The 25359-nt window shown below is 44.1% G+C and overlaps 1 protein-coding gene across 1 annotated transcript; it reads left to right on the top strand.

Moving 5' to 3' along the window:
• The first annotated feature begins 15308 nt into the window (after positions 1-15308).
• LOC123427869 (putative ABC transporter C family member 15) lies at positions 15309-23529 on the top strand. The gene is made up of 11 exons (XM_045112004.1): positions 15309-15813; positions 16880-19242; positions 19403-19489; positions 19585-20250; positions 20332-20496; positions 20668-20962; positions 21066-21280; positions 21911-22216; positions 22677-22740; positions 22835-23074; positions 23155-23529. The coding sequence occupies exons 1-11, from the start codon at positions 15411-15413 to the stop codon at positions 23256-23258; spliced, it is 4908 nt and encodes a 1635-aa protein (XP_044967939.1). The 5' UTR covers positions 15309-15410; the 3' UTR covers positions 23259-23529.
• The last annotated feature ends 1830 nt before the right edge of the window (positions 23530-25359 follow it).

Below are 25359 nucleotides of genomic sequence, written 5' to 3'. Positions count from 1 at the left end.
ATATAAGTGAAGCTCGACAAAATCACGGTGAGTGCATGTCTCTCTCTCTCTAGGTGTGTAGCAAGGATGATTGTGACAAAAATAAAAGACTCCTACGATACAAGACACTCCAAGCAAAACACATAACATGTGGTGAATAAAAATATAGCCCCAAGTAACGTTACCGATGGATTTGAAGACGAAAGAGGGGATGCCTTCCCGGGGCATCCCCAAGCTTAGGCGTTTACGACATCCTTGAATCTCTTGGGGTGCCTTGTGTTGGAATTATGCCCTAGAGGCAATAATAAATGTATAGTTATTATTATAATTCCTGTATCAAGATAATAGTTTATTATCCATGCTATAATTGTATTGAATGAAGACTCATTTACATGTGTGGATACATAGACAAAACACCGTCCCTAGCATGCCTCTAGTTGGCTAGCCAGTTGATCGATGATAGTCAGTGTCTTCTGATTATGAACAAGGTGTTGTTGCTTGATAACTGGATCACGTCATTGGGAGAATCACGTGATGGACTAGACCCAAACTGATAGACGTAGCATGTTGATCGTGTCATTTTGTTGCTACTGTTTTCTGCGTGTCAAGTATTTATTCCTATGACCATGAGATCATATAACTCACTGACACCGGAGGAATGCTTTGTGTGTATCAAACGTCGCAACGTAACTGGGTGACTATAAAGATGCTCTACAGGTATCTCCGAAGGTGTTAGTTGAGTTAGTATGGATCAAGACTGGGATTTGTCACTCCGTGTGACGGAGAGGTATCTCGGGGCCCACTCGGTAATACAACATCACACATAAGCCTTGCAAGCAATGTAACTTAGTGTAAGTTGCGGGATCTTGTATTACGGAAAGAGTAAAGAGACTTGCCGATAAACGAGATTGAAATAGGTATGCGGATACTGACGATCGAATCTCGGGCAAGTAACATACCGAAGGACAAAGGGAATGACATACGGGATTATGCGAATCCTTGGCACTGAGGTTCAAACGATAAGATCTTCGTAGAATATGTAGGATCCAATATGGGCATCCAAGTCCCGCTATTGGATATTGACCGAGGAGTCTCTCGGGTCATGTCTACATAGTTCTCGAACCCGCAGGGTCTGCACACTTAAGGTTCGACGTTGTTTTATGCGTATTTGAGTTATATGGTTGGTTACCGAATGTTTTTCGGAGTCCCGGATGAGATCACGGACGTCACGAGGGTTTCCGGAATGGTCCGGAAACGAAGATTGATATATAGGATGACCTCATTTGATTACCGGAAGGTTTTCAGAGTTACCGGGAATGTACCGGGAATGACGAATGGGTTCCGGGAGTTCACCGGGGGGGGCAACCCACCCCGGGGAAGTCCATAGGCTTTGGGGAGACACACCAGCCCTTAGTGGGCTGGTGGGACAGCCCCAAGGGGGCCTATGCGCCAAGAAAAAGAAATCAAAGGAAAAGAAAAAAAAAGAGGGAGGAAGTGGGAAGGGAGGGGGACTCCTCCCACCAAACCAAGTCCAACTCGGTTTGGGGGGGGGGAGTCCTCCCCCCCTTGGCTCGGCCGACCCCTTGAGGGTCCCTTGGACCCCAAGGCAAGGTCCCCCTCCCTCCTCCTATATATATGGAGCTTTTAGGGCAGATTTGAGACGACTTTCTCACGGCTGCCCGACCACATATCTCCATAGTTTTTCCTCTAGATCGCGTTTCCGCGGAGCTCGGGCGGAGCCCTGCTGAGACAAGGTCATCACCAACCTCCGGAGCGCCGTCACGCTGCCGGAGAACTCTTCTACCTCTCCGTCTCTCTTGCTGGATCAAGAAGGCCGAGCTCATCGTCGAGCTGTACGTGTGCTGAATGCGGAGGTGCCGTCCGTTCGGTACTAGATCGTGGGACTGATCGCGGGATTGTTCGCGGGGCGGATCGAGGGACGTGAGGACGTTCCACTACATCAACCGCGTTCTCTAACGCTTCTGCTGTACGATCTACAAGGGTACGTAGATCACTCATTCCCTCTCGTAGATGGACATCACCATGATAGGTCTTCGTGCGCGTAGGAAAATTTTTGTTTCCCATGCGACGTTCACCAACACCTTGTGCATCCCCAAGCTTGAGCTCTTGCCACTCTTTATCTCTTTGTCCATAAGAACTTCACCCAAAACTTGAAAACTTCACAACACAAAACGTAAACAGAAACTCGTGATATCATTAGTATAAGAAAGCAAACCACCACTTCTTTAGGTATTGTATCAAACATAAATTCTACTTATGCTGATGTTGGGTTACTTTATTTTCAATCTTCCATGGCTAATACCCCCCGATACTATCCATAGTTTCATCAAAATAAGCAACCAACACAACAAAAACAGAATCTGTTAACAGCAGACCAGTCTGTAGCAATCTGTATACTTCGTATACTTCTGGTACTTCAAAAATTCTGAAAAAGTACAACAGTCTGAAGAATTTGCGTAGAAATCAGAAGGAAAAAGAAACAACTCAAAAGCTCTTACAGAAAAAAATGAAAATTATTTTCGTTAGCAGAAAGTTTCTGTCTTTTCCAGCATGACCAAACGATCATCCCCAAGACTAATCATAACGGTTTTGCTTGGCACAAACGCAAAAAGAAACACAAAAAACACAATCATAACAGAATTATGAAAGTATCGAAAACACAAAACAGAAAGAAAAATGATAGATTCGTTGGGTTGCCTCCCAACAAGCGCGTTTGTTTAACACCCTTAGCTAGGCAAAAGGTGATGGAATCACGTATAGTCATCTTTGGTGCTCAAACCATAAGTAGCCCTCGTCATAGATTCATAAGGCAATCTTATTTTCTTTCTAGGAAATAGCTCCATGCCCTTCTTTAAAGTAAATTGAAATCTAATATTCCCTTCCTTCATATCGATGATAGCACCAATAGTCCTTAGGAAAGGTCTACCAAGAATAATGGGACATGAAGGATTGCAATCTATGTCAAGTACAATGAAATCCACGGGTGCATAGTTCTTATTTGCAACAATAAGAACATCATCGATCCTTGCCATTGGTTTCTTGACAGTAGAATTGGCAAGATGCAAATTAAGAGGACACTCTTCAATCTCATGAAAACCAAGAATATCACATAAAGACTTTGGAATCGCGGAAACACTAGCACCCAAATCACACAAAGCATTGCACTCATAGCTTTTGATCTTGATTTTGATAGTAGGTTCCCACTCATCATGGAGTTTTCTAGGTATAGAGACTTCTAATTCGAGCTTCTCTTCAAGATATTTCATCATAGCATCTACGATATGCGCGGTAAAGGCTTTGCTTTGGCTATAAGCATGTGGAGAGTTTGCAATGGATTTGATTTCTTCTACTCCACTCTCCACACCTTTATCATCAAGATGGGTAGACTCCGAATCATTGGGGCGTTTTTCAACCAAAGTGGATTCATATCCAGCCCCTTCATCAATAGGTTTGACACGCGAAAACAAAGATTCAAGAGGATTCACACCAAGCACTTTAAGATCTTCGTGATTTGCATCACTAGAAGACACCCTTTTAAACCATTCATGCCTAGCGCGAATATTTTGCAGTTCTTTCTTTGCTCTCATTCATGGAGACACGCATAGCTTTCAAAGTTTCATCCAAGTTGACCTTGGGAGGAGCACATCTAACTTTCAAAGCATCAATGTCACAAGACATCCTATCAACGCTCTTAGCCAAATCTTCTATTTTGACTAGTTTTTCCTCTATGGACGCATTGAAAATCTTTTGAGAGTTGATGAACTCTTTGATATTACTCTCTGAATCAGAGGGTAATTTGTTGTGATTTCCATAAGTGTTGTTGTAGGAATTGCCATAATTGTTAGAGGAGTTACTAGGAAAAGGCTTAGGAACATAGTTTCCTCTAAAAGCATTGTTGTTGCCAAAATTGTTCCTACCAACAAAATTAACGTCCAAACTAGCGTTGCTACTCTTAATCAAGGAAGATAGTGGCATGTCATTAGGATCTAAAGGAGCGTTTCTACTAGCAACCAAATTCATCAACTCGTCCATCTTAGCACTAAGCGAGTTAATTTCTTCCATAGCGTGTACCTTTTTGCTAGCAGGTGACCTTTCAGTGTGCCACTGAGAGTAGTTGGTCATGATATTGTCTAGGAGTTTTGTAGTGTCTCCTAATGTGATTTCCACGAACGTTCCACCTGAGGTGGAGTCCAAGATATTGCGAGAAGCGAAATTCAAGCAGGTGTAAAAGATTTGTATAATCATCCACAAACTCAAGCCATGAGCGGGACAATTTCTAATCATAAGCTTCATCCTCTCCCAAGATTGTGCAACGTGTTCATGATCAAGTTGCTTGAAATTCATGATATCGTTACGTAAGGAGATGATCTTAGCCGGTGGAAAATACTTGGATATGTAAGCATCTTTGCACTTATCCCAAGAATCGATACTATTTTTAGGCAAAGAAGAAAACCAAGTTTTTGCACGATCTCGCAACGAGAAAGGAAAAAGCTTCAACTTAATCACGTCATTATCCACATCTATTTTCTTTTGCATATCGCAAAGCTCAATGAAGGTATTGAGATGGGATGCGACATCTTCACTAGGAAGGCCAGAGAATTGTTCTTTCATAACAAGATTCAGCAAAGCTGTGTTGATTTCATACGATTCCGCACTAGTGGCGGGAGCAATCGGAGTACTAATCAAATCATTATTATTGGTACTCGAGAAGTCGCGAAGTTTGGTGATTTCAGCCATGATGACTTCAACAAACAAACAAGCACACAAGCAAGCAAGAAAACCGGCAAAGGAAAAATGGCAAAAAAGCAAAAGAAAACGGCAAAGGAGAAAGGCAAATGAAAACGGCAAATGTGAAGTGGGGGAGAGGAAAACGAGAGGCAATTGGCAAAAAAGTAAATGCAAGAGATGAGTTTGTGAGACCTACTTGGATAGATCTCTCCTTCCCCGGCAACGGCGCCAAAAATACTTCTGCTACTGCAACAAAAGACCTTCCAACGGCGCCAGAAACACGTGCTGACGGGAGACTGTTCTTGTCTTGATTCTCCTCAGCAACGGCACCAGGAATCCTTCTGCTACGGCTACGCCTTAAGGGACTTCCTAGGCAAATATGCAAAGGATTTCCCCCGTGTCCTTGGAGCCTTGCATTGGTGTTCCCTCGAAGCAGAAATGGTGATGTAGCGCAACGGTGGTAACTATTTCCCTTAGTTTTGAGAACCAAGGTATCGATCCAGTGAAGGAGTATCACAAGTACCTGCACAAGCACGAAAAGCTTGCTCCCAACACTATGAAGGGGTTGTCAATCCCTTATAGATTGTTCGCCAAGTGAGAATTGAAAGCAACAAAGTAACAAAGCAAAGTAAAAGCGAAAGTGGAAACGATAGGTGAATAGACCCGGGGGCCGTAGTGCTTACTAGTGGCTTCTCTCATGAAAGCAAGTAGAAGGTGTTTGAAGCAGAATATCTGAGAGAACCAAATGCGCAAGACAATAATAAGTTGTCGGCTATTGAAGATGCCAGAGGGTTTCGAGGAATGCTCGGATCAAATGTTTGCTAGGAATGTATCAAGGTCACACCAAAGGGGCCACCATCATACTAGAAGCGGTGGCATCACATGACTTATGGATTTGGAATATTTTCTTTAGGATACCGGGTTCTCACAACGATATCAACATGCTTCAACGATTTCCGGTATTCAGAGGATTTGCAATGGAGAATCACCGCCGTGTGATGACGAGTTGATGGATATACTTCTCGCCCCTCGCTGGTTACCCCAATTGGAAGGTGGAGATGTAGTAAGCAGTAAATTTCCCTTACACGGAGACTGTAAGGTTTATCGAACCAGGAGGACTCCTAGGCTCAACAAGTAGGTGTCTTCCACCCTGGCGCTAGCAGAAGACGTGGACCTGCACACAAAACAAATAACTTTGCTCCCAACGAGTATAGATAGGTTGTCAATCTCTCCGGCCTTGTAGTTTGCAAAGGATCAAAACACAATCAGGAAGGTAATAGTGATTGCAACGGAAAAGTAAATGAAAGCGGTAAATGATGGAGGTGTAAGCAATGATGGTGATATAGACCGGAGTCACATGATGTTCACTAGTGATGTCTCTCTCCTAAAAGACGATAAACACTATGCTAGGGGGTAAACAAATCATAGTTGGGAAATTGACAGAATTATGATCGCACCACAATGCTAATTATGCTACTTGATAGTTAGAGGTTCAATAGTAATGGGCAGTACGCCAAGACAAGTAGACCGTTTATTCATAAGCATCTACTTACTAATCATCCACCTTGAGATATCTATCTAGAACATCTCTCCGGTATTAAGTTGCGAGCCCCACCCAAAGTGTAAACTCAAAGCAACGGACAACTGCATTAATGAATTATGCATAAAGTAAACAATCCTTGCAACCGTGATCACAAGCACCATTGTTTTCTTCCTGGTGGCAACAAGCACATCCCCTAGTCTCATGTTTCTCTCACTCAAGCTACACATCGAGGCCCGAACCCACAATCATGCATAACGCTCCCTCTTGGAGTTACTATCTACTACTTGGCCAAAGCAATAAAAAGCAATGGAGAACATGCAATAATAACTAAGGAACATAATATAAAAGGATAATCAAATATATAACTCATAACAATCTGAACATAATCTCATAATCCATCGGATCCCAACAAACCGAGCATAGCAAAAGCAAGAGAATTACAAAGATGCCTTGATCATGTAGGATAGCTCACAATGACTAACCATTGAAGCACGAGATTGGAGAGAAGACATCACATAGCTACTGGTCACGGACTCATGGTCCAAGGAGGACTACTCATGACACGCCCGGAAAGCATATATGGCGGTGGAGAAGCTTCCGAAGGTCAATACTCCCTCCGGTAGGGTGCCGGGAAGAGGTCTCTTGACGCTCCCGATCTTGGAAGCGCTGCGGCGGCGGAACGATGAAGAAATTCCCGATTCCAAAAAGTCTGCAAGGGTTTCCTCATGAAACACTAAATATAGGCAAAAGGAGGGCACCAGAGGAGGTGGGACCCACCCAGGCGACCTCCTGGCGCGGCCTAGGGCCTGGCCGCGCCAGCAGGCCGTCTGGGAGGCCTCTGGCCCCCCTCTGGCCCTCCTTCGGTGATCCCGAAGCTTCTGTTTAGCTATTTATTTGTATATATATATTCTGGAGTTTTTCGGGCTTCGGAAAATTGGGTAAAAGCCCCTGCAAAATAGACATCAGCAGACAGAAACTGGCACTGGGTGCATTGAGTTACTAGGTTAGTCCAAATATGTGTAAAATGATATAAAAATGTAGCAAAACATATAAGAATGTCACTCAAAAGATCATGGAACAAGCATAAATTATAGATACGTTTGGGACGTATCACCGTGCAACTACACCGTCAACGTTCGAGACTACAACATGGGATACTATCTTGCCGACGACATCTATCCTTAGTGGGCTGCATTTTGTGAAGACCATATCCAAACCACATGGAAACAAAAAAAAACTTCGCACCAATGCATAAAGCCGCTAGGAAGGATGTGGAGAGGGCATTGAGAGTGCTTTAACCTCGTTGAGGAATTGTTCGTGTGGCTGCAATTATATGGGAATCACAAACTTTATGGAAGCTCATGACATGTTGTATTATTTTGCACAATATGATTGTTGAGGATGAGGATAGCGGTGTAGCACAAACCAATGATTTTGAAGCACGTGGAGAACAAGTTGAAATCCCAAAAGATTAAGATGCAGCTCAGCTTAAGAACTTTCTGCATATGAATTAGAATCTCCAAGATCATCACGTGTACGCATAACTACTCAATAATCTGGTGAAGCATGTGTGACCCTACGATGAAAACCAAAGAGAAGATGTTTGATTGTGCACTTAAAATAATACTACTAGTGAAAAGACGATAGGTGGAGATTTAGGAGTAGCGCGGGTCAGAGTAACGAGCTACTGCTACTTAGCAGTAGCGCGAGTGGATAAAATGCGCTACCGCTCCAGACTTATCAGTTGCGCGGGAGAATAAAAGGCGTTGCTGGTATGCTTACCCATCCAACTATGCATAGTAGCAGCACGCGTCATGGAAGCGCACTACTGCTAAACAGTTTAGCAGTAGCACGTGTTGGGAAGAGTCGCTGCAAGTAAACCCACACAGTGCTACCTGCTTAGCGGTAACACGTTTTTATTTGCAGTACTACTGATAACTCTATAGCAGTAGCGCTCTTCTCCTGGCTGTGCTACTGCTAATTTACCCTTATCCTCTTTCGCTCGCCCGTGTTGCCCACTATCCCCTTCACGCACACTCTTTCTCTCGCTCATCGCGTCGTCGATGTCGTTGCCGCACCGTTTCCTCCTTCATTGTTGTAAGCCTCCTCCTCGCCCCCGATCTCCCCTCACCTCCATCCCTACCCTCCTCCCCCGGCCCTCACTCTACTCCCCATCCATCCTCTCCCTTCTCCCTCTCCGCTCGCCGCCTCTTCTCCTCCTTCGGCCACCGACCCTCTTCCCTCCTCCCTCCCTCATCCCTCCTCCCTCCACTTCCCTCCCTCCCTCCTCACTTTGTTCTTGTAGAAATTTGTAGTAAAAATATTAGGCCTAGAACCTCCCTCCATTCTTGTAGAAATATTTAGTACAGAAAATTTAGGTATAGAAATTTGTAGTATAGAAAATTTAGGTATAAAAATTTGTACCTAGAACTTTCGCTCCGTCACCACAACTCGTTGTATCAAAGAAAAACCCATCTGAAGCCTTTCTAGTACTCCGTCGGAGGGGGAAATCATCATCGGTGACCATCTCCATCATCCCGATGAAGGCCATGAGGAGGAGGGAGTAGTTCACACTCGGGGCTGAGGGTATGTACCAGTAGTATGTGTTTAATCTCCCTCTCTCATGTTCTTGAGATGACACGATCTTGATGTATCGCGGGCTTTGTTAATATAGTTGGATCATATGGTGTTCTTCCATTGCCATCTTATTGTGATGAATTGAATCTTTCCCTTTGAGATTTCGTTATGTTGGATTGCATTTTTTGGGTTTGAGAACACTTGATGTATGTCTTGCATGTAGATACCCGTGGTGACAATGGGGTATTCTATTGATTCACTTGATATATGTTATGGCGTCAACTTGCGGGTTCCGGTGACCTTGGGGATCTATGCATAGGGGTTGATTGCATGTTTTAATCTGACTTTCTCCAAAAAAAATCTCGGGGGTACTCTTTGAAGTTCTTTGTGTTGGATCAAATATGATGAATATGAATTTTTTTGATGCATGTCAAATAATTAATACATGGATACTTGAGGTGACATTGGACTATCTAGGTGGCATTAGAGTTGATTGATATGTATCATAGGTGTTATTCTAGTACGAACTCTAGGGATGTTTGTGACACCTATAGGAATAGCCCAAAAGATTGATCGGAAAGAATAACTTTGAGGTGGTACGCTGCCTACAATAACTTCTTATTATTTTCTGCGCTAATAGGAACTTTGGAGCGACTATTTGTTTCATGTTGAGGGACGATCATAGGATTCTACTATGTTAGCATTGTTGAGAGATTGCACTAGTGAAAGTATGAACTCTAGGCCTTATCTCCAAGCATTTATATAACGTTTTGCTCATTGTTTACTACTTGTTACCTCGCTGTTTTATTTACTCAGATTTAAAAAAATTATTTCTACTATCCATACTACACTTGTATCATCATCTCTTTGTCGAACTAGTGCACCTTTACAATTTCTCATTGTATTGGGTGTGTTGGGGACATAAGAGATTTCTTGTATTTGATTGTAGGGTTGTTTGAGAGAGACCATCTTCATCCTACACCTCCCATGGATTGATAAACCTTAGGTCATCCACTTGAGGGAAATTTGATGTTATCCTTCACAACTCCATATTTGAAGGCCCAACAACGTCTACAATAATAAAGCCAGTAGTATACATCAGCATTGCGAGTGGCATTTCATCAAACAACCTATGGGCACCAGCCATGTTCACCTAAGGGGACAAACGGGGCTGGCCAGCGCCACTGTACCTCGATGTGACGTTGAGGTCGATCATGCTCGTGGGCATGGCTAGAGCGACCGCACTACAGTCCGGCGATGTGGAGAACCTTGTATGCCCTTGGTCGTGGAGCGGCGACATGCGATACACCTCGGGTGTGATGGATGAGCTATGAGAACGGTGCTACGGAGGACGAAGAGCCGACGATCCTGTGCTGGTCGCGGCCATGACAGCGACCGAGAGAATGACCATCGGGGGTCGGCACAACCTTAACATGAGGAGGGCGTGCGCCTTGGCAACGATGGACTCCTTGTCGTTGACGTCAGCATGCTACTGCCCGGCTCAGAGCGTGGCCGCCTCGAGGGCATAGTCGCAAGGGCTTTCTTCTCCACCACCTTTGTATGTCGGTTCCTTCTTTTGGCTGTTTCAGCGTCGAGCTTGGCGAGCTCCATTGGCGTGAGCTTCGACCGCGGCTTCTTGGAAGCCTTCTTCTTTGTAGCAGGACACACGATCGCAACCCGATCACCGGGATGCGTCGGTTCCCCGACCATGGTAAAGGGGAGAAGGGAGACAGGGAGTGGGAGAGTTTGGGCGAAATGGAGGGAAAATGGGGGGGCGTGTCCCCGACGGGCAGGCAAGAGGGAGGAGAAGGGCACACATCTCGCCCATTCGCTCGTGTCCAGGGGGAGGACGGGCGGGCCAGGGGGCGCCGCCACACCACTGGACGCCCCCACCCTACATCGACTGGACAAGCAACGACGGGGATGGTGGTTCCTGAAGACGACGGCTTCGACGACATCGACAGTGACGGCGACGGTTCTTTTTCAATTTCATGTTAAGTACTCCCTCCGTCCCAAAGTTCTTGTCTTAGGTTTGTCTAGAAATGGATGTATCTAAATACTAAAACGTGACTAGATACATTTATGTCTAGACAAATTTAAGACAATAATTTTGGGACGGAGGGAGTACTATGCATGGGCCGTGACCACTTCAGACTATTTAATTAAGTTATTTAATGTTTTAAGCTATTTTAGAATGCATTGTTTGTTATTCTATTTTTTGGGTGTTTTTTATTTACATCTACCATGGACAAGTTGGGGATGCGGCCGCGTGTTCGGTGCCTCGACACTAGGCCGGCCCAAACTGGGCATGGGTGCCCGTTTTCCCACTCCAAAACAGACCAAGCGAACATTCGTTTGGGGTCGTACGTTGGAGTTGGCCTAAGAGAAACTCCAACCGTCCGATTCATTCGTGCGTGTCCATTCGGGTCGTCGCAGACAGCAAACACGGCCCAACGCACCGACCTAAATGGACACGCTTTCGTTTTTTGTTCGCGCGCAACCCATTCTAGGCTCAAATTTGGGCCGGATTTACATCGTCACGGACACATGACGGACACCCGTGTTGCCCTCCCTTCTCTTCCCTTTGGCCGGCCAGTCAGTGGTACATATGTGAGTCTCCTCTTCCTCCTTCCCCTCCAACTCTCCCGTCCGCCCCACCGCCCACTTCCATCGTCGCTGCCAGCTAATAGCCCATAGACTCACCCTCCCAAAAGCCTCATCTCCCGCGTCACCGCTGCCGTTGTCCAACTCCGCTACTTTGTCTCGATGGGGTGTGAGGCTCCTCACCGGCCGAATTCTTCCAAGACGCCTACAAGTTGTTTTTTCTACAACGTTCTTTGTGATTCGGATGATTATTCATTCGACGATGAGGAAATCGTGGCAGCTGTGTTGGTCGTCCATGACCACCTAAGTATGGAGCGACCGCAGTTTAGGGAGTCCATACCGGGGCACACACCAGCAGTGAATCGCAACCGGGAGAGTGGCCATTTCCTACTCTTGAAGGACTACTTAGGGACCCCAAACCCGCTCTTCAAACATCACATGTTCCGATACCATTTTCGTATGGCTATGCATATGTTCAATCGTATTCGGGAGGGGTGGTGGAGTACGATAACTATTTCGAGTGCAAGAGTGATGCCCTTGGAAAAATGGGTTTCTCCTCTTATCAGAAATGCACTACTGCCATTCGGATGCTTGCATACGGAATTCTCGGTAACCTCAATGATGAGTATGTCCGGATGAGTGAGTCTACATGCCTTGAGTTCATGTATAGGTTTTGCAAAGCTGCCATAGTTGTCTTTCGGACGGAGTGCTTGAGAGAACCAATTGTTGCTGATACAACACGGTTGTTGGCGATGAATGCTAGCAGGGGGTTCCCGGGGATGCTTGGTGGCATAGAATGTATGCACTAAAAGTGGAAAAACTGCCCTTCTGCTTGGCAGGGCCCGTATAAAGGCCATGTCCAAGCTTGCACTGTCATACTTGAAGTCGTGACTTCCCAAGATCTCTGGATTTGACAGTCTTTCTTTGGCATGGTCAGATCTCACAGCGATATCATTGTGCTCCAGCGCTTTCCGGTATTTGCTAGGATAGCAGAGGTGAATGTTGAGATCAATGGCCACCAATACAATAATGGATACTATCTAGCTGACAGTATCTATCAGTAGTGGTCTACTTTTGTGAAGACAATATCCAACCCTGTAGGAAAGAAGAGAAAGAGATTTGCCAAGAGCAAGAGAGTGTTCCATTGGCGTTCTTCAATCTCGATAGAGCATCATTTAGTATCCCGCTAGAACTCGAAGCATCAAAAAGTTGTGAAAGGTGATGACAGGTTGTGTGATCATGCACAACAAGATTATAAAGGATGAGCGCCCAAGACGTCTCTATGATCAAGGGTTCCAATTTCAGGATGACAATGTTGTGCCTGAGCATGTAGAAGGGCCATCATTTGCATAGTTCGACGAGTTTCATCATAAGATGCGTGATTGAAAAACTCACATGCAGCTGCAAAATATGTTGATTGAGCATATGTGAATTCATGTCAACAACCAATAGATGTATCGGCAACCTTTTCTTTTAAATGTAGTTCAGACAATTTAATGTTTATTTAAACATATGTAACAAAACAATCAAAAAATGTCTATAATCTTGCCGCATGAACAAAAAATAAGTCGACGTGTTAGATATACGAAAGAACAAAACAGACAAAACAGACAAGTTGATCCAAATATACAAAATACAAACGAATTGTGCGTCTGTTTGGGTTGTCCGTTGGAGTTGCTCTAAGACAACTCCAACCGGCCCACCCAAACGGACCGCGATTTCGTTCGTTTTTCGTCTGTTTGGCTCGTTCGCCGGCTTTGTGTCCGCCCCGGTTATGATTTAGGTCGACAGCGTGCCCAACGCGTCGACCTATTTGTCCGCATGGCTGGCTAGCCGTCGGTTTTCAACAAATACAAATATTTTGCATATTTTACAAAAGCAAATGATATAGCATAGTTTCACAATCGAAAATAAAATATAGCAAAGTTCTACAAGTACAATAAAAATTAAATTGTCTACAAGATACACCTATTGATTGCCACTATGATCCCACATATGCTCAACCAAATCATCTTGCAACTGAATATGAGTTTTCAAATCATGCATTTCATGATGAAATTGGATGAACTGTGCAAACAATGCCGCTTCTCCGCCATGCTGAGGCACTACATTATCACCCTGAAACTCAAACCCTTGATCGTGGAGACGTTCCGGGCGCTCATCCTCTACGATCATATTGTGCATGATCACACAAGCAGTCATCACTTCACACAACTTCTTGGTTGAAACATGCCTAGCCATATGGAAACTATGCCGGAATTTCTAATGTTTGAAGAGCGGATTGCTTGTGTCGAAGTAGACCTTCCATAGAAGGAAATGACCGCTCTCTCGGTTGTGATTCAACGCCAGAACATGCCCCGGAATCGAGCCTCGGAACAACGACCGCTGCCTATTAATGTGGTCATGGACCAACACGGCAAACATCATCTCCTCAGCGCAATCCATTTGTACCTTGAGGCAAACTGTCGAACAGCTTGCCGGCGTGGACGATGAAGCTGACCGATGACGGAGGATTGTGGCCGGGGAAGCTGTGGTGCCCCGGCGGTGATGCGGCCTACGGCGTGGGTAGGCGTTGCGGTACAGGAGGAGGCCGCCGGAATTGGGCAGCGACGACGACGAGGGGGCTGGGGGTGAGGCGAGGCGAGGGCTAGATGGAGATGGAGAACGACAAATGTGCCACCGACTGTCGGGCCAGGAAATGGTGAAAGCGTGCGTTGTCCGCGTCCGCTTTGTGTTTGTACCGATCCAAATCAGGCTCAAAATTAAACCTGCAGACGGACAAAAAACGAACGCTCGTCCATTTAAATCGATGCATTAAACCGTCTTTCGTATTCACACGAATCCAAACAAACAACGACAGATGAAATGGATCATCCTATTATTGGGTTGCTCTAAAAGCTCGGCCGCGGGCACGCAGCTTTTACGATGGATCGCTTTGGTAGTGCGCCGTCGCCATCCCGCACCGTCCGCATGCACCACGTATTCGCCTTCGTTTTTATGTGCTTGTCTGGCATGTCCTTTTTTTATCCCAAACGCGAATGGTACAGTAGTTTCATTGAGTTTTATTATTAATCTGAGCCGATCACCACCAATGCCTCGTCAGGCATTCATTTACCGCCTGTAGCTTTGCGCGCCATCCGTTGGCGTTAGGTGACGCTGGACGGCATGTGCTTGGATTACATTGGTATATATAACTACTACATATGCAACTTTTCTGTCTCCTGACGAATAAATTTGAAGCCAACCTCTTTCCCGGCTCAATTTTTGTTGCACTCCTGTGGGGTTAACAAAAGTAGCATATCCTGTCGCCGCGACTGCACGGCACGGCACCACGTGAGGTTACATATAAATATCATTGTACTTCCGTGCTCAGATTCCCTGCCGTCGATTCGATATTGCCGTTCGTGGCGCCGGACCAAAATCGGGAGGGCGGCGACGGGGAACATATTGGCTCGTGTTTCGAGGGGAGATTTGTCTTGACTACTGTTTTCGCTCGTCTAGTCTCTGTGTGGGCAACGTTGTCCCGCACGTACTGTCGCGATGGCTACATTTGCCGCTTGATTGGGTCATCGGGGTGAGCTTTTACCAGTGCGCCACGGCTCATTGGACTAGAGGCTAGTCATGTGTTCATGAAAAAGAAAAAGAAAAAGAAAAACAGGCTATAGTACTAAATCAACCACGATTGGTGAGAGAGTATTTATGTGTGCCTTCACGTCAATAATAATAAAAAAAAAGGAATGTAGTCATATAATCTTGACGATGGTATAACTCGTGTAACTAAAACGAGTTTGGGAAAAAGGTAGATTTCATATAATCTTGATTCGCCGATCCAGTTGAGTGACCACACCCGCAAACATTTTGCCATGCCAGGTTAACTTTTACCGTTTTATTACCACACCAAATCAATGGTTCTGCTTAATAAGCAAGCACCGACCGATCGATCGATCGATCAGCAGACATGGACATACATCAGATCCACTTGTGCATGGCGCACGAGAGCAGCCGAGTTTTCTCAACGGGCGGTGTTGGCCTAGGCCTCTGCCGGGTGAAAACTCTCTCTCAGTGCACTGCATTTCCTTTTTTCTTTTGTGGGTCCTCCGTCACGGCGTGCTCAACATCACACGCCAAAATCCGTAACCATCAGGGCCTCTCTCTCCACCTACGATATATCACCTCTCCCTCCCTCCCTCACTTGTCTCTCCCTCCTCCTCGCACTCGCATTGGCACCCAGACCCTAGCTCACTGCGCCATGGACCAAGGAGGGACGAGCCTGCGCTCACCTCTCCCCGCGACGATTCCAGCGAGGGTGCAGGAGATGTTCCTCCTCCGCACGGCGGGCTTGCTCGACGATTCCTCGCCGAGTAAGTCTTGATCCATCCATCCCTCTCCTCTCCTCTCCCGCCTGGCCTGCATGCGGGTTCGTTTCATCCGTCCATGCTCCTGGTTCCTCTCCTCTCCTCTCCTCTCCTCCGCCCTCCGGGAGGTCGATTGCACCCACATCCCATGGCTTTCCTTTGGTGTTGCCTTTGTTTGGTTTCTGCAAACGAATGGACGGGATTTGGTAAGAGAAAATCCCAAGCCCTGTCAACAGGGGTTTGTTTGGATTTTCGTGTTCCGACGTGCAGACGAATGCGCGCAACGACACGGCGGCATTTGTGGCCGGGGACATATACCTGGCCCATAATTTAGTCAGCACTCGGTGGTTTTGTGAATTGTGTTCATTTCTATAAACTATGAAGTGAGGCAATACCTGCAAGGTTCAAATCTACTTCCCCGAAATATTTTGCTACAGAAATGTTTGGCTGGACCAGTTTTCAAACATGCTCCTCAAAGGAAATTTTTGCAAGCTTGGGGCGGTAAAAAGTCAGGTCATGGGCAATGATCAGCTTTCCGCTTTCATCCTAGCATCCTTTCTGCAAAATGATGATATCACTCAGACTAAGAAACACTCCTACGCATCTTTCTAAAAGAAACCAAGGACATGTCTTTTCTAGACCTTTTACCCCTGCCTGCCAATATCAGTCTCTTTTAACATTCTGGCATTAAGGAATATCCATGTCAATAACTAAGTGGAATAATAGAAGAATATATGTTTTCTTAGCTTGTGGGGTTGCACTGTTGCTGAAATGCTGATACAACTAGTTTGAGGTGGGGAAATCCTTTTTTTTCCGAAAGTCGACCAGTGTCTTGTTCAGGGGATTCCAGTTTTCATAAATAAAATGTTTGTTGTTTTCTCGAGCATTTTTTTTTACGGGGAATTGTTTTCTCGAGCATTTTTTTTAAGATCCAGCTTGCAGCTGGCTTATCATTTTTCTCCTCGAGCATTGTTGCCATAACTGTAGCTTCTATGTTATATTCATAATTAAAGTTGTATAACTTATTCTGTTGTTGATTCTTGACACACAAATTTGCTATACAACCTTGCAGGTTCCATTGTATCACAATACCTGCGAGAATGGCCAGAAGTATATTCACCTTGTTTCTGGACGAGCACTTTTGTACTGATACAACTGGTATTTATCACGAGCATCGTAGCGCGGTTTCTGTTCAAGAGAATCAGATGGTGCAGGCAGAGATTCAAGACCGCAACTCCTGAAAGCAATAAGCATTCTAGTCAGGAACAAAAGAATGCAGACATAAAGCTGGGCGTCTCATACCAAGCAACCAAAGTCTGCTGCCTGCTTATATTAGCCACTCATGCCCTGAGGATATTCTTTTTGCAGTTAGAAGGAAGAGTAAGTGGTTGCAGGTACCCACCTTTTGTTCTGGGTGAAGGCATACAGGTGCTCTCCTGGATAATATTGTCACTAGCAGTATTCAGTCTACACAAGACAAAATCCGCAAAGCATCCGCTCATTATTCGGGCATGGTTGATACTTAGCTTTCTGCAATCAATAATCAGTGTGATATTTGATCTCAGGTTCAGCTTATCAGATCATGGATATGTGGGGTTTGCGGAACTGATTGACCTGTTCGCACTTGTTATCTGCACTTATCTGTTTGCAGTTTCTGTCAGAGGAAAAACAGGAATCACCTCAATAAACAGCGGCATAACAGAGCCACTATTGAGTCCATCTGCAGGACAGCAGACAGAAACCAAAAAGACATGTCTGTATGGCAAGGCAAGCGTTCTGGACCTCGTCACCTTCTCCTGGATGGGTCCTCTATTTGCTATTGGATATAAGAAACCTCTAGATAAGAATGATGTGCCAGACATTGATGAAAGGGACTATGCCGATTTACTCTCTGATTCATTTAAGAGGATCCTGGCAGATGTTGAACGCAGGCATGGTTTGAGTACTTTATCAATCTATAGAGCAATGTTCCTATTTATTAGAAGAAAAGCAACAATCAATGCAGTATTTGCGATTCTATGTGCATGTGCATCCTATGTTGGACCATCACTGATTAATGACTTGGTGAGATTCCTCGGGGGAGAGAGGAAGTATGGACTGAAAAAAGGCTACATTCTTGCTGCTGCATTTTTAAGTGCCAAAGTTGTGGAGACAGTAGCTCAGAGGCAGTGGATTTTTGGGGCTCGGCGGCTCGGCATGCGGCTACGGGCTGCTTTGATATCCCACATCTATCAAAAGGGGCTCCGGTTATCCTGCAGTGCAAGGCAGAAGCATACCAGTGGAGAGATCATAAACTACATGAGTGTGGATATACAGAGGATAACCGATGTTATATGGTACACAAACTACATTTGGATGTTACCGATACAGCTTTCTCTAGCAGTCTATGTTCTCCATCTAAACCTAGGGGTTGGAGCATGGGCTGGTTTAGCAGCAACACTGGTAATAATGGCTTGCAATATTCCTCTGACCAGACTGCAGAAAAGGTTGCAATCAAAGATCATGGCTGCTAAAGACAACAGAATGAAGGCAACGACGGAAGTACTAAGAAGCATGAAAATACTGAAGCTTCAAGCATGGGATACAGAGTACCTTCAAAAGCTAGAAGCTCTGCGAAGGGAGGAGCACAATTGGTTGTGGAAATCTGTGAGGTTGACAGCTGTAACAACATTCATATTTTGGGGGTCCCCTGCATTCATATCCTCCATAACATTTGGTACATGCATATTGATGGGGATTCCTCTAACAGCTGGTACTGTTTTGTCTGCTCTTGCAACGTTCCGGATGCTACAAGATCCAATCTTCACACTTCCCGATTTACTTTCGGTGTTTGCTCAGGGAAAAGTTTCCGCTGATCGAGTAGCACAATACCTCCAGGAAGAAGAGTTGAAAGACGACGCAATTACAGAAGTACCGAGGAGTGACACAGACTATGATGTGGAGATTGATCATGGAGCATTCAGCTGGGAACTTGAAACCACATCTCCAACTATAACAGATGTAAATTTAAAAGTAAAGAGAGGGATGAAAGTAGCAATCTGTGGAATGGTCGGCTCTGGGAAATCCAGTCTATTATCATGCATACTTGGGGAGATGCCTAAGCTAGACGGGGCTGTGAGGGTCAGTGGGAGCAGAGCATATGTTCCTCAGACTGCCTGGATCCTGTCTGGGAACATCAGGGACAACATTCTGTTTGGAAACCCATATGACAAGGAAAAGTACCAAAAGATAATACATGCTTGTGCATTGACAAAAGATCTTGAACTATTTGCAAATGGCGATTTGACGGAGATTGGAGAAAGAGGAATTAACATGAGTGGTGGACAGAAGCAGCGGATTCAGATTGCAAGGTCAGTGTACGAAGATGCAGATATATACCTCTTTGATGATCCCTTCAGTGCAGTAGATGCTCACACTGGAGCCCAACTTTTCAAGGTTTGTTTATTTAGTGTCCATAAACCCATGAATGTGTCCAGAATTTAGTCGCATATGATTCAAACACGATAAATATCACTACTTTTCCTTATTGGTCAACGGTTTAGAGACATCAGTCTGCATGAATGCTAACAGAATGAACTACTATATTATTCTACAGGATTGCCTGATGGGGATGCTTAAAGACAAAACAATATTGTATGTGACCCATCAAGTTGAATTTCTTCCAGCTGCGGACCTTATACTAGTAAGTATATTAAAAAATCTTTGTTTGCAAACAATACATGCATGTTCGTGTTGCTAAGAATATGTAAAATAACCAAGGGGGGTACAAAATAATAGGTGATGCAGGATGGGAAGATTGTGCAGAAAGGAAGATTTGATGATCTTCTTAAACAGAACATAGGATTTGAAGCCATAGTCGGAGCCCATAGTCAGGCAATTGACTCTGTTATAAATGCCGAGAGTTCCAGCAGAATTTTGTCAACAGAGAGCCAAAAGTTAGCAGATAGTGATGATGAGTTTGAGAGAGAAAACGACACTGATGATCAAGTTCAGGGCATAATTAAGCAAGAGTCTGAACACGATGTCTCGCAAGGTGTCAATGAAAAAGGAAGGCTGACACAAGAGGAAGAACGAGAAAAGGGAGGAATTGGCAAGACGGTCTACTGGGCATACCTGACGGCTGTTCATGGGGGCGCATTAGCACCAGTAATAGTGGTGGCACAGTCATTCTTCCAAATATTCCAGGTAGCAAGCAACTATTGGATGGCATGGGCGTGTCCTCCAACATCTGCAACCACTCCAAGAGTTGGATTAGGCCTTCTTTTGTCTGTATACTTAGTGCTATCTATAGGAAGTGCACTATGTGTTTTTGGTCGGTCTATGCTTGTGTCACTTGTTGGCCTGTTAACAGCAGAGAAGTTCTTCAAGAATATGCTCCATTGCATTCTCCGAGCTCCCATGTCCTTCTTTGATTCCACACCCACTGGCAGGATCCTAAACAGGGTTGGTGTTCAATTACTCCTCACATCATTTTGTACCGCCTTGTTCCCAAAATTAATAACTCTGTACTGTACATTGTAACAGGTATCCAGTGACCAAAGTGTTTTAGATCTGGAAATAGCAAGCAAGCTTGGTTGGTGCGCATTTTCAGTTATACAAATTCTGGGGACCATTGGAGTTATGTCACAGGTTGCGTGGCCAGTTTTTGCCGTCTTTATTCCAGTGACAGCAATCTGTTATGTGTTTCAAGTAAGAGCTCCCCACTATGATGTTTTTGCACTAGATTTAACTTGTCCTAGTACAATGTATGCACCACGTTACTTCCTTACACGATGAATTTCAGGAAGCCATTAGTGCAAATTTTCTCCTTGATAGATTCTTCTAACACACTGAATCCAATATTTTTTCCGTGACATGCAGAGGTACTACATACCAACAGCAAGAGAGCTGGCTCGTCTGTCACAAATTCAAAGGGCTCCAATCCTCCACCATTTCGCGGAATCACTTACAGGAGCGGCAAGTATTAGAGCATATGGGCAGAAAGACCGTTTCAGAAAAGCAAACATCAGTCTTGTTAACAACCACTCAAGACCGTGGTTCCATAACATCTCAGCTGTGGAGTGGCTTTGCTTCAGGCTAAACATGCTATCTAACTTTGTCTTTGCCTTTTCTTTGACTCTGTTGGTGAGCCTTCCCGAAGGTTTTATAAATCCGAGTAAGTTTTTCATGCAGACAAGTTATAGTTGATTCATTTTTACAGTCTATACTCTGATCACTATTTTATTGTGTCTGCAAAACTGACATAATTGTAAGTACAGGCATCGCTGGACTTGCAGTGACTTATGCACTGAACCTCAATGGGCAGTTGTCATCTATAACCTGGAACATTTGCAACACAGAGAACAAAATGATTTCAGTCGAAAGAATAATGCAGTACTCAAGGATCCCTAGTGAAGCTCCTCTAATAGTTGATGATCACCGCCCCCCAAACAGCTGGCCAAAGGATGGCACTATAAATATAAGAAATTTGGAGGTATGCATGATGTTACTGCGAGTTATCGCTTATGGCTAACCACCCTACATAAGAACCATGGTCCGTTAGCCTAAAAACATAACTTATTAAGTTTGGATAAACATATGGTCTAAAAGTAAACCAGCTTGCAAACATATGTTCCAGGGAAAAACTCACACCAGAAAAGCACATAGTTCATATAGTTTATACTCCATAGTATTTTCGATCAGAAAAGATAGTCTAATACTCTAATTAAGGAAAGGCTAGTCGTGGATTCTCTGGAACAAGACGGAATTGCATGGCAGTCCCTCTGTCCCATATTAATTGACACTCAAACGGATGTATCTAGCACTGAAATACGTCTGGATACATCCGTTTGAGCGTCAATTAATATGGGACGGAGGGAGGACATGTTTACATAAGAGAAAAATAACGAACATATCATCCAACATGAAGAAAACAGAAACAACATAAGTGATAGATTTGTTTCGCAAAAGAATGCATGCTGAGTTACTGATATATAAGTAGCCCCTTATACTCTCTACAATGGAATAGGAAAGCTCTTACTTCTAAATAATGAAATGTAATATCTTTTCGCAAAAGAATGCATGCTCAAATGAAGCCATCTAATGTGACCATTTGCTTTTACAGGTTCGATATGCAGAGCATCTCCCCTCAGTTTTAAGAAATATATCATGTACAATTCCAGGACGGAAGAAGGTGGGGATTGTTGGACGTACTGGCAGTGGAAAGTCAACTTTGATTCAAGCGCTTTTCCGGATTGTTGAACCGAGACAAGGGACAATTGAAATTGACAATGTTGATCTCAGCAAAATTGGGTTGCATGATTTACGAGGAAGACTTAGCATCATCCCACAGGATCCAACCATGTTTGAGGGCACAGTGAGAGGAAATCTTGATCCACTAAATGAGTATTCTGATCAACATATATGGGAGGTAAATAAGTCAATTATACATGTTCTATGATAAGAGAGTAAATTATATAACATTTGCAGCAAAAAGGAGCCTAACACCTCATATCATTGTTCTTTATTTATAGCCAATAGTCCATATTGCAAAACGGATAGTTCTGGATAATGGCATATTTTTCAACAAAAATATAGATTACAGTTTATGCTGATAAAATATGATATCTTGGTTATGCTAATCTATGAATGGTCAAAATTGGTGACAAGAGTACCTTAGGAAACATATTTGGATGCTCACTTTTATAATTGCAATTACCAAAGCTAACGTAAAGTTTCATACAGACTGCAACCTGATCAAACCCATTCTTCAAACATATCTATACAATGAACAAAAATAAAAGGAGAAATTGCGAAAAAAATGTGATGATTAAAAGAATGGAACGATGTACTTCCTATACTGACCAGAAGTATACATTTCTTTTGGCTAGACATTGGACAAATGCCAGCTTGGTGACATAGTTCGACAAAGCCCAAAGAAGCTGGACTCAACAGGTTTGTTTTTGTGTACAATATCACACAGATGATAGATTGGCTAAGAGAGTATGTATATCTCCATTGAGATGATCAAATGAGATTTCTCCTGCAGTTGTGGAAAATGGGGAAAACTGGAGTGTCGGACAGAGGCAGTTGTTTTGCCTGGGTAGGGTTCTACTGAAGCGAAGCAATGTCCTTGTCCTCGACGAGGCAACTGCGTCAGTTGACTCATCTACGGATGCAATTATCCAGCAAACACTCCGTGAGGAGTTTGGGGACTGCACGGTGCTGACTGTAGCACACAGAATTCACACAGTTATCGACAGTGATCTGATTCTCGTCTTCAGCGAAGGTCTGTACGCAAAATATTTATCTACATTTTAGGACCTAGCTGCCGCAGCGCTAAGATGTGTACTCGTTTGTGCTGAGCAGGAAGAATTATAGAATACGACACGCCATCGAGATTACTGGAGGACGAGAACTCTGAATTCTCCAGGCTCATCAAGGAGTACTCACGGCGATCCAAGGGCTTTTAACAGCGCCACATACAATTGAACGGCGGCGAAGCCAACTAGGCGCACAGCAGAACACGGCGGAAAGACCGCGCACACCACACTGTCTTTCTCCAGACGACAAGCACTGACGAAACCCACCCAGGCAAAGACGATATATAGGATGTAGAATGGATGGGAGTGGCCAGATTGTTGAGGCGATTTGGAAAAATTATTAAAGCCGTGTAATGTAGTAACACAGTACAGTAGCACTATGTAAAATGCTCTCTGATATGAGAAAGATCGAGTATATGTAGCTACTCCGTGTGCCAATCGTTTTTCAGTTCAAGAAGTTCCTGAATGGGGTTCGCAACGGGGTGCTTACCTGCGGCTTTGTCGAGTCAGGCATTCCGTCGAGCAGGTGGCGCGCGGAGCGCCGCAACAAGGAGCCGGGCATGATCCGCGAGAGCATACACTGATCTGAGTCTGAGCGCGAGTGTCGCACGGAAGCCATAGATGGAGAGCGGCGAGGCCTGCCGATTTAGCTAGGCAGTCGCTACCTTCCTCGGGTTTTGAGCGGTGGCGGTGTGAGGAAGCCGATGACTAGCCAGCCACCATGTTCACGTAAGATTTCACTCACCTAGTAGAAACCCAAAAATAGGGCACCCATAATTTTCCTCCCCTAAAATACGAATGCATATATGTATATAGTACTTCCTCCTTCCCAAAATTCTTGTCTTAAATTTATTTAGATACAAATATATCTAGTCAAGTTTTAGTATTTAGATACATCTATTTCTAGACAAAGCTAAGACAAAAATTTTGAGACGGAGGGAGTACTCATAATAAGGCAAACACAAAGTAAAATTTATGTCACAATAGCATCACTTTATTTATTAATATTATTTTAAATAAAAAACTATCATTCCTGCCTCAAATTAAAGATCAACTTTGTATGGTGCTAGCAAAGCTCGTCAAACGAGCCGGCCTAAACGGGATCAAGACATGGGCTAAACAGGCTCGACACGTCTTGAGCCGTGTTTGGGTCTAGAGGTTGGGCATTGGGCATACGGACCAACACGGCATGTTCCGTTTAATTGTTATCTTTATCTTTACTTAATAATAATAAAATACGGAGTGATTCTTCCCGCTTACCGTCATAATATGATTTTCCGGTGTCATAATACACTTCTACAAATGAATAATTTTATTTCGTCTCGTTTAGATTATTTTTTTTTGCCTAAGGAAAAAATAATAATAAGGATAAACGTGGGGATTCAAACTCTGGATTCTAGCAAAAATGTCCACGAGAGAAACCAACTGAGCTATCCGATCAATTTGATTTGTTTCATGTTACATAGATATTTGAATTAGCCTGATTTCGTCACCTAAGTGGGCCGGGCTGCCTGGCCGCGAGCACTTTCCATTTTTTATGATTCCCCTAAAATTTTGTGTTCTTTACTAAATTATTAAATAATCCCACATTGCTTATTCGTATCAAATTTCACCCGTTTTTATAGGTTCACAAGTTGACTGGAAACAAGCTGCCTAGAGAAAAGAAAAGGAGGAGTAGGAACACACAATGAAGGAGCAGATGCATGAGTGGGATACACCAAGACCCATCAAGAAAGGAACCAAAAAAATGAAGTTACCCGCAGCTGGAGCTACCACAGTCTTCCATGTCCTACTCTTCCTCATCGGAGCTCATGATGCGGTTGCGGCGTTCACACGCGTTCATCATACGCGGCGCAACGTATTTGGGTTGGATATGAAGGGTGTCGGTCAGCCCGAAGGTTTCATGACCGGTTGGCTTGCCCGGGCATACGATACGGGTTTGGGACGTCGGGCTATAGATGTTGTGAAGTCCGAGTTTTATTGATATACCGATAGAAGGTAAACGATACATATTTTTATTTTTCACCAAAATAAAAATATTTTGATCAATGCTTATTCAATGCATTTTGATAAATTCCTCAAAATTATGATATTGTTTTAAATTAGATTACTGAATTAGTTATATATTAAAATATTAATTTCTTTTCGTTGCAACGTACGAGCAATTTTGCTATCTTTATAAACCATCAAATGGTCATGTCAAATTGATAGATTTTTTTGTGATATGCTTCATGGTGCTATGGGGGTAGTA

The sequence above is a fragment of the Hordeum vulgare genome, chromosome 2H (genome assembly GCF_904849725.1).
Source record: "Hordeum vulgare subsp. vulgare chromosome 2H, MorexV3_pseudomolecules_assembly, whole genome shotgun sequence".
NCBI lineage: Eukaryota > Viridiplantae > Streptophyta > Magnoliopsida > Poales > Poaceae > Hordeum > Hordeum vulgare.
Note: the sequence above shows the minus strand (reverse complement) of the source record. Positions and strands in the feature narration are given on the sequence as shown.

Bases quoted from the DNA above. Each gene is read 5' to 3' on its own strand.
- LOC123427869 (XM_045112004.1), top strand. From the start codon at position 15,411: ATGGACATACATCAGATCCACTTGTGCATGGCGCACGAGAGCAGCCGA. The intron at 15,814-16,879 runs GTAAGTCTTGAT...ACAACCTTGCAG, and splicing joins GCTCGACGATTCCTCGCCGA to GTTCCATTGTATCACAATAC. The intron at 21,281-21,910 runs GTATGCATGATG...TTGCTTTTACAG, and splicing joins TAAATATAAGAAATTTGGAG to GTTCGATATGCAGAGCATCT.